This window comes from Hippocampus bargibanti, linkage group LG06, assembly GCF_051943395.1.
Source record: "Hippocampus bargibanti isolate YZ-2025 linkage group LG06, ASM5194339v1, whole genome shotgun sequence".
NCBI lineage: Eukaryota > Metazoa > Chordata > Actinopteri > Syngnathiformes > Syngnathidae > Hippocampus > Hippocampus bargibanti.
The window spans coordinates 28,056,260-28,066,895 of record NC_142739.1 but is presented as its reverse complement, the minus strand read 5'-3'; the positions used below and the strand labels follow the sequence as shown (position 1 = coordinate 28,066,895).

The window sequence follows — 10,636 nt, the reverse complement described above, 5'->3', positions numbered from 1 at the left end:
TAAAACTTTTAAATTGGTAGCTACTGTTTTAAATCGGTAGCTATTGTTAGCTATTTAGTTATTTAGTTAGCTAGCTAGTTCGTTAGTTAGCTAGCTAGTTGTAAGGTCGTTCGTTAGCAAGCTCGTTGATGTCAAAGACAGTCAGGATAAGCAAAGTAAAACTTTTACATTGGTAGTGATTGGACGCTCAAAAAGAAAGTCTCACATAGACATGTGTCGGAGACTGGACTGTCTCAAAATTGTTTATGATTCATTCATTATATTTCTTGTTTCTGATTGTTGTCCATGTTAGCGCTTTGTTACACATTCAGCTGTTGTTAAAGCGCTATGTCAATTAATGTATTGTATTCTTTTGCGTTCACAAACGCCTTTCGAGAATACATTTTGTAATTTCGTCGATTTTCTGTTTTGGTTGCATTATTTTCGATTTTCTTCTGGTCGTTGAAGTAAGCGTGAATTTGCGTATTTTTAGAGGTGGGCTTTGAACGGCTCTTCAGTCGAACATCAGCAACTGAATTTGATTGAACCATACATATAAACTTTTACGCTTTCCCCATATTGTATACGTTTTTTATCATTTCAAATAATGTACGGCGTACTACAGTACAACTTTTGGACGGGAACAATTTCTAAAATTGTGAACTGAGCTTTCAACGTTCATTTTGACTCGTATATATTTTTATCGCTGAGTAAGGTCGGATTGATAAAAGCGTAGCGTGCGCGGTAAACTCATCATTTCCGTTTTTTTAGTTTCAAATAATGTACGGCGTACTACAACTTTGACACGGCAATTGTACTCATTTATAAAGGGAGCTATTAGCCAAGGTTGACAGGTATGTTGGACTGAACGACACATTTGACGGCTCCTTTACTGGAGATTGAGGGTTCGAAGACGGGCACCGGGCTTCCTGTGATTACACGCCCCCCCCCCCCCCCTCCACGGTTTTGCGTAGTTTCACTCCCATATTATAAAACATACTTACGGCAATCAATCAATCAATGAAGAAAGAACACAGTGCATGCCAGTTACAAATCACAAATACAACATTCATAAGGTAATACTGTATTTGCACGTTCGAAAAGCAGTGGGGGGGAGGGGGGCTACAATAACATTTTAATGTTCGAATTTACGATGCATCTTGTACAACACTGTACTTTGTTACATTATTCTGCTTAGAATATCTTGTTTTCTATCCTTTCACACCCCCCTACGACCCCACTCCCTTTCAAATTGCTGCTATGGATTGCAAATGTCCACATTATGGGACGAATAAAGGTTTTGTGATTCTGATTACCAGAATGTATTCATAATTTTCAATACATCGCTAACCTTTCAATATAATCGACCCCTTATTTCCCCATAACAGTGAACTATTCATATAGTATTTATGCATAGTAATATTATGTAATAATCGAATGTGTACGATTTTCACCGGGGTTAGCATATGTGTTTTTTTTTTTCACAAGGAACTGTAACTGATAGATGGGTGTACACTTCGGGACATAAACATGAATCCTTCTCACAGTTTGGATGAAATGAAACTAGCGCTGCCGATACATGGACAAAATTTCTGTTGGACTTTCGCGCGATCTTCCGTTTCCAAATTTCAGTGTCCGTGAACGCCATTGGCTGACTCGCGGTTCTCCCCGAGCGAATCAGCGGGGCGCTTCTTCCAACGTCTCCCCGACTCAACTTGTTGTCCTATTTTCCCTTCCAGCCTCGACGTCAAAACGTAACGCCAAGCCTCGGTGAGTTACTCGACGATTATTCACGTGTAATCGGCACTTTTTAGCCCACTCCTCATCACCTCCGTGTTAATAATCGCACGTTTCTGCGAGTAGGCGACAGCGATATTTAGCTTAAAAACTCTCGCCGCCATTATACCACCGAAGAAGGGCATCCCGCCCTCCGTCTTAAGTATTCTCTTCTTCTTCTCCTTCGATGACTTCTTCTTCTCCGTTTTCTTCTTCTCCACCTTGATAGTAGAACTTCGACGAGGAAGGAAAAGAGGTCTTTGGTTATGGGATTAGACGATGATATTCGCCGGTTATGGGGTGGGGGGATTGAACATGTCCGAAGACGAGACAATTTCGTTAGCTTAGGTAGCTATCTGGCTGCCACGCCATTAGCTTTCGCCGCAGGCCTGGCGGCCATTAAGCTAACGCTTCGTGTCCACATACTATTCAAGGCGGCTACTGCTCTGTTAGCCGCCTCGGTGCTAGCCGACGTCGAACCTATTACATTTGCTTAAACAACCCCCCTTTTAAGTTTGTATTTGTGCGTTAGTATACGGGGAGAGCCTATGAAGTGATGTGTGCATGTTACGTAAAGACACACGCACACCGAAAGTTGGCCCATTTAGCTCTTTATCCTACAAAATACGTTAACGAAAGCATATCGCTAATTTAAAATTAAAAGGAGATTTAGTCACTCATATTAAGGAGGCGAGGTTGCTATTTTTCGTTAATTTAGTGAAGGTCTGGGTTAAAAGTCAACAGTATATGTACAATATGATTCGAATCAACAATTCCCAAGCATTGAGGAACACGGTTAATAATAATAATACATTTCATTTTTAGCGCCTTTCAAAGCTCTCAATGACACTTTACAGTCACAGACAAGCATATAATATAAATAACTTAACCCATAATAGACACGCTTATGTTATATAATAAATAACATACAATCACTAATAATATACAATCAATAAAATACAGATATAAGTAGAAACGAGAAGGAGCTACACAGAAAATGTGATTTTAAATAGGTGGGGTTTGAGATTGGAATTAAAAGTTCCAGAGTTTGGGGGCAGAGCAGCTGAAAGCTCTGTCCCACATCGTGTTGAGACGGGCAGGGGGGGGGGGCATACAGAGGTGGAGGGAGAAAGAGGATCTGAGGGAACGTGAAGGAATATACATTTGAAGAAGGTCAGATCGGTATGGGGGGCAAGGTTATGGATAGCTTTAATTGTATAAAGAAGAATTTTAAAGTTGAAGTTTACCCATGGCTACTTATATACTGATAAATTTCATGTTTTCATAAACGACACATTATCCCACCACCCAGCTTCATTAAAAGAGATTGTGGAACAAACTGGATTTCAAACCTGCCGACTTTGTAGAGATTCCTTCTCATTCAAACACTTAAATAATTATTTAAGCAGCAAACATGACATTGAGACCGATTTCTCTTTCTATGCTCTTGAAGGTGGTGCACAAAATAATGTCGACATACATCAGTTTTCTGGGCCTCTCGTCCTCACGGAGTATACACAAACACAATGCATATGCAAGCAATAAAAAAAACTAGTCACAATGCACCCACCATGTAGAGTGGTAAAAGTACCGGGTTAAATTCCAGCTCCGGCCTCCTTGAGTGGAGTTTACATGTTGTCCTCAGTCCCGCGTGGGTTTTCTCTCTGTACTTTCGTTTCCTCCCACATTCCAAAAACTTGCCAGGCAAGCTGATTGATCACGCTATCTTGTCCCTTGTGTGAGTGTGCGCTGGTTGTTTGTCGATGTGTGCCCTGCGAATGGCTGGCAACCAGTTCAGGATGTCCTCCCACCTACTGGGATCAGCTCCAGCAATCCCCTTTTGTGTAGATGTACAAAATGTAAACACTAAAAAAAAATGCAATTTTTTTCTAGCTCTTTATACGTCTTGTGGTTATTGTTTCAGAATCAGAAAGCTTTGAATAAAATTTAAAGGACAACCGACACCATTTTTTTGTTTCCTAACTGACACCATACAAACGTTTTATAGCATCTAAAATACCCAAAAAACGCAGGCTGATATTTTTAGTCAAATGCAAAACACCAATAAAAATGAGTTAGTGTCCCAAAACTACTTCAAAATTACCTTGCAGATGCTGAGTTTCAGAATGTCCCGCCCCCTTGTTCGTGACGTCACGGCAGGACGTCTTGCCTTGCTCTAGAATCAAAACAATGGCTTGAGATTCGGAGAAGATGCGTTCTTGTTACTCATCCAGTTATGACTATGATTCAAATAGTTCCGAAGAGGAAAGCATAAATGTTTACAATCGATTAAAGAAGTCCTCCCGAATCAATTCGAGCCGTCAGGACTCCAATGTCGCGTCCCAGAAAATGCACAAGATGGCACCTAAGCTCCGTTGGAAACAGGCTGATTTGTCTGCTGGGAATTTGTGTCAACTAGTATCAAATAGTAGTCTTGGTGCAACACACAACGATTCAGCATTGCGTTATTTATGTGTTTTCCTTCTGATTTCGCCATCAACACAAAGTTTTCAGACCAAACAAAGTACCCAAAATGCATTGTGTGTCGCTTTCTCGGTCAGGGGCGTTCCAGACGTGACATCACGTCAAGCATCGTCATCAACTCGAAAACAAGACTTCCTGAATATCCAGCGCGAGTCTTAAAACGTAAAATATAGCTATACGCGGTGGAATCTTTGTAAAATAGATAGAGCTCAGTAGAAGTACTTTCAAGTGATTTTACAAATTATGGACACAACTTGTCCGGAGGCGTCGGTTGTCTTTTAAGGTGTGTAAAAAAACAAAAAGTTAATGTGCATAGAAAAATGCTACATGGCAGAGCAGGAGCAACTCATATCAAGAAATCCGACGACTTTTTTTTGTTCGAACTATACGATCAGCTTGGCTAGTTAGCATTTTCTAAACAGCTTAGAAAGCCGATCTTGTTATCTTTTTTTTTGTAGCATATCAATCTTGATTGGCTGCGTCACAACAACGCTCTTGTGTTACCCGCAGGGGGCCATGGAGACTCAGTCGGTATACATGTGCTTCCCCTGCTACAAAGAGTTCAACACCTTGGAAGAGGTGCTCAAACATCAAATGACGTGTACGGCCGAAGAGGATCAGGCCGATTCGTCACGCATCGCGCCTGTCGTTGTTCCAGTTCTGCAGACGCAGGTAAGAAAGTTTCTGAAATCCACTCGTATCGTGTAACAGTTCAAGAAACCTTCACGACTTCATAAAAAAAAAAAAAAAGGCACCGTGACCACACACATAACTGTGTTATGTACATAACATAATGTGGAGAAAATCAATATTTTAAAATGTGATACAAATATGAAGAGGAGATGGAGCCTATTCATCGGAAGAATGTAATTTTTGGTTTTCAACATTTTTCCCAGATTCTCTGATACCTGATTTTTATACCGGGTTAAATGTAAATAAGCTACCTTTTTTTAGCGGCTGTTTAATGACCTATTTTAACTTCGCCTCCCTGTCACAAAGCATGATTAATCTCAATATAATAACCCAAAATAAAATCAAAATGACTTAAAGGACAACCGACGTCTCCGGACAAGTTGTGTCAATACAGTAAAGTCTCGTTATATCGATATTGTCGGGAGTCCGAAAAAATATCGATATAACCGGGACTATCGATATATCCGACCCTGTTTGCATGTAATTTTCTCCGTGCGTGCATAGAAATACAAATTACAGTAAAGTCTCGTTATATTGGATATATCGATAGTCCCGGTTATATCGATACTATTTCTATGCACGCATGGAGAAAATTACATGCGAACAGGGTCGGATATATCGATAGTCCCGGTTATATCGATATTTTTTCGGACTCCCTTGAATATCGATATAACGAGACTTTACTGTATATATCTGTATATATATTTTTTGCCTTGATTCATTTATTTTTTATTATTCATTTAGTACTTAGTTTATTTATCTACTTGTTTATGTATATATTTATTTTTTGTCTTTATTCATTCATTTTTTGTTTATTTTTTATTGTTTATTTAGTAATTAATTAGTTTATTTATCTACTTTTTTATGTGTATATTTATTTTTTGTCTTTATGCATTTATTGTTTTTATGTTTATTTATTTGTTTGTTTGTTTGTTTATTTTGGATGTTATCACGCAAGCATTCTAGACATGTGAGCGTAAACCCCTTTTGGAAGATTGTTATGGTTTTTGGATGGCGTCTCGGGTTTACAATTTTTTGGTGGCATAATAAAAAACGCTTAGAAAATACAGTAAAGTCTTGTTATATCGATATTCAAGGGAGTCCGAAAAAATATCGATATAACCGGGACTATCGATATATCCGACCCTGTTTGCATGTAATTTTCTCCGTGCGTGCATAGAAATAGTATCGATATAACCGGGACTATCGATATATCCGATATCGATATAACGAGACTTTACTGTAAATGCCCCCGAAGGAAAAAAAAAATCAAGAACATCGACACATGGCTCCCAGTTGATTAATTTAAAAAAAAATCCTTCAGTGGTAGTATTTACATGCAGCTGAGAGCTAAACGGTGAGCTTGTTTACCACGATTTGTAGGCTACGCGACGGGACCTTTTTTTCGTGCTCAAAATTGATTAGCTCAGCAGAAAGCGGTAAAGCTCACCGCTTTTCTCACAGAGTGCAAAGATTGGATCGCTGACGATGTTGCGAAAGTGGAATTGCGCGGAAAAAGTCAATTACGGACCCCCCCTGTTAAGTCATCGTCGTGGATCGTTCTCGCCGACTGAGTCATCGAAATGGTGTCATGTCATTGTAATGACACGCGGTATTAGCGGCTGTTTAATGACCTATTTTAACATCCCCTGCCCGTCACACAGCATGATTAATCTCAATATAATAACCCAAAATGAAATCAAAATGACTTAAAGGACAACCGACATCATTTTTTTTGTTTCCTAACTGACATCACCAAAAACGTTTTATAGCATCTAAAATAGCCAAAACACGCAGGCTGATATTTTTAGTCAAATGCAAAACACCAATAAAAATGACTTAAAGTGTGCTAAAACTGCAAAAAAAAAAAATGAGCTGCAAATTGGGGATTTTCAGAAAGTCCCGCCCCCAGTTCGTGACATCACGCCAAGACGTCTTGCCTTGCTCGAGAACCAAAATGGATGCTTTCTTGTTACGCATCCAGTGATGAATATGATTCAAATAGTTTTGAAGAGGAAAGCATAAATGCTTACAATCTATTAAAGAAGTCCTTCCGGGTCATTTTGAGGCATCAGGACTGATGTGTAGTGTCCCATCACTTTCATCACTTTGCTGCTGTGAAATGTAAATTTCTCCACTGTGAGACTAATAAAGGCATATCCAATCCAATCCATAAAATGCTGAAGATGGCGCCCAAGCTCCGTTGGAAATAGGCTGATTTGTCTGCTGGGAATTCCTGTCAGCGAATATCAATATCTAATTCCACCATCAACACGGGTCAACACGAAGTTTTCAGACCAAACAAAGTACCGCAAAATGCATTGTGTCTCGCTTTCTCGGTCAGGGGCGTTCCTTCAGTGTCGTCACTTGGGCATCGTCATCTACTCGAAAACAAGACTTCCTGAATATTCAGCGAGAGTCTTAAAATGTAAAATATAGCTATATGCGGTGGAATCTTTGTAAAATGCGCTCAGTAGAAGTGATTTTACAAATTATGGACACAACTTGTCCGGGGGCGTCGGTTGTCCTTTAAAATTGCTCAGCCTTTTTCTATTGGGGCGTTTGGTAGAAAGCTGCAGACACTGATTTGCTGCTGCTGGTGTTCCCCATAACCTCTGGAGTTTATCTCAGAAGATAAATAAAGAACGCCCTCGTCCCAAAAGACAAAAAAAAAAAACGATCCTTGAGGAAAAAGTTCTCAAGTCTTAAGTGCTTTTTTTTTTTCCCTCTTTGACCTTCCAAAGTACCGCTTGACCTCTTGTCTGGGAAAAGTTTCCATATCGGCGAGATGGCAATCAGTGCGGCTGGGGGGCCTTCGGAACAGGCGTCCGAATTCGGTAATGAGGTCAGCGAGCAGACTTAACGCCCGAGATAGCCACTTCACGCGCGCCTTATCTACCGCCGGTAATGAACTCTTCGGTTCTGGGTGGCTCGGCGACGCCTTCCATTTTGTAACGGCAATGTTAATTTGAGGATGGTAAGGTGTACGACATTGCGGGAAGTAATAACAATAATAATAATAATAATAATAATAATAATAATACATTTCATTTATATGTGCCTTTCAAAAGTCAAGGTCACTTTACAGTCATAGAATCAGTTTTTCTGTGGGTGAGCAGCGGCAGCAACATATATATATATATATATAATAACTCAAATAGATACAAAGTTAGCTAGCTAGCTAATAGATAACTAATATATAGCTAGATAGATAGTTAGCTAGCTATATAGCTTATAGATAGCAAATATATAGCTAGCTAGGTAGCTAGCTAGATACCTAGCTAGATGGCCTGATAGCTAGATAGATAGCTCAAATGAGCAACATGGAAACAGACTGGGAAGCACCCATTGTAAACGTATACATTACACATTACACACTACAAGTGCTCTCTCGCGGTGTCTGAAATAACGTCTGCCCGGACGCCCGGGGTGTGCAACTTACAAAACCTGTCCGCCCGGGTGGCCGACAACTTTTTCTAGAAAAAAAAAGACGAAATATTTTTTTCAAATCAAACGTTTGCTTTATTCCGATTTTGAAATCTGCGTTCGGTTTGGAAATTTCGGAATTTCGGTTAATTTGGCAATTTGCATACTTGGCAGCCAATCAGAAGCCTGCATCAAATAACTTCATTTCCCGAGACTTTCCCGAGCTTCATAGCCCCAGGAGAAAGAGTCAAAAGAAGCTAACAAAATTTCGTACGCTACAAAACGTAAATGTACATTAAAAGCATCATGGAAAGAGGAGTTCACGTGGCTTTTAGCAGACGACGCAACGCAAACATTGCATTGTGCAACATGCCGAACAGTGTATGGACAAACGACAACTGGAGCAAAATCAACAGCAAGGGATATTTAAATAAAGCAAGGGAGCATTTGTGGTAGGTACATCAATTACTTAATTTTAAAGTGTTGTTCTGTTATATATTCTGATTATCAATCCTTAATACTTTGCAACAATGGTTTTATTTTGCGATTAGTCGTCTTATTGTGTTTCAAGTTGTGAAAAATGGGGCAGGCAACTTTATGGCTGGGCAGGCAACTTTTCAGAGTAGCCCCTTAAAGGACAACCGACAACATTTTTTTGTTTCCCAACTGACATCAGAAAAACGTTTTATCGCATCTAAAATACCCAAAACACGCAGGCTGATATGTTCAGTCAAATGCAAAACACCCAAAAAAAATGAGTTGAAGTGTCCCAAAACTACTTCAAAATTACCTCGGAGATGCCGAGTTTCATAAGTTCCCGCCCCCTTGTTCGTGATGTCACGCCAGGACGTCTTGCCTTGCTCAAGAATCAAAACAATGGCTTCAGGTTATGAATATGATTCAAATAGTTCTGAAGAGGAAAGCATACATGTTTGCAATCAATGAAAAAAGTCCTTCCGGGTCATTTCGAGGCATCTGGACTCCAACGTAGCATCCCAGAAAATGCACAAGATGGCGCTCAAGCTCTGTTGGAAATGGACTGATTTGTCTGCTAGGCTGCTATTTGTGTCAACTAGGATCAAAAAGTAGTCTTGGTGCAACACATAACGATTCACCATCGCATTATTTATGTTTTCCTTCTAATTTCATCATCAACACGGATCAACACGAAGTATTCAGACCAAACAAAGTACCCAAAATGCATTGTGTGTTGCTTTCTCGGTCAGGGGCGTTCCCTCCGTGACGTCACTTAGGGCATCGTCACCAACTCAAAAACAAGACTTCCTGAATATACAGCGCGAGTCTTAAAACGTAAAATATAGCTACATGCGTTGGGATTTTTGTAAAATACGCTCAGTAGAAGTCATTTGAAGTGATTTTACAAATTATGGACACAACTTTCGGTTGTCGGTTGTCCTTTAATCTTTGACGCAAAACCGCAGTCCCAACCCGTTCGCCGTCGTTTGTTTGTCTATGACTTGATTTTTGCCGCAGAACAGCTGTTAAAGGTTTTCATTGGATAAAGCCAGATTTTACGTCCATGTAAAAAATTTGCATCTGAGCACGGGGGTTATTAATCATCATTCCCTGGTGAGAACTTCTTTTACGATTTACAACGGCAATAACATTTTTTTAATGGTATTTTATGATGGAGAAGCTTAACAAAGTGTCTTGTAATAGATTTAAATGGCTTTAAATAACGAGTGTTTCCTCGTTACTTCGCAGTTTGATTGTTGGCGGCTTCAGTCTATCGCCACATTTTTATTTGTGAGTTGTCAACCGCGTTGACTTTGTGATTTTAGTGGGTTGTCTCGTTAGGTTTATTTCTATCAATTTTCTGAACCGCTTCATTCTCGCTAGGGTCATGGCGCTCTGGGGCTTCGGGCAGTTGGCCGGGGACACCCTGAGCTGCTGGAAAGGCAGCCACTCTCGCGGCGCCATCTTGAAGTCATAACAACAAAAAACTAAATAACAACTCCACCGTCTTTGTTAAATGAATCAGTTCTAGATGAAAGATGAGATGATCAAAGCGTCCTTTTCACCAGTGGATTAGGGACGTCATGGTCGAATGTGCACGTCCGCTACAAGCTAAATGTTGAAAGCAAACACGGAGCTGTAGCATCCATTGACGAAAAGAGATTGCCTCACATCTCCTGTCCCACGTAAATTCGCTTCAATTCCAAGCCGCGACAGTTTCACATACGCATCAGCGCAGACTGTCCAACAGTACTGACTTTTCCGCTGAACAAAGCGGGACTGTGAAAATGGTGCCCACGAC

General features: G+C 40.1%; 1 protein-coding gene across 2 annotated transcripts in view; it reads left to right on the top strand.

Annotated features, from left to right (window-relative positions):
• Positions 1–1,506: 1,506 nt before the first annotated feature.
• Positions 1,507–10,636, top strand: part of znf574 (zinc finger protein 574) — a 23,594-nt gene continuing 14,464 nt past the window's right edge. The window contains exons 1-2 of one of the 2 annotated variants that reach the window (XM_088999246.1): positions 1,507–1,749; positions 4,750–4,911. In XM_088999246.1, coding sequence (XP_088855372.1) covers positions 4,756–4,911 — 156 coding nt within the window. In that variant the 5' untranslated portion in view covers positions 1,507–1,749; positions 4,750–4,755. Of the gene's footprint in view, positions 1,750–2,934; positions 3,615–4,749; positions 4,912–10,636 lie in introns of those variants that run through there. The other variant, XM_088999244.1, reaches the window with a different exon arrangement.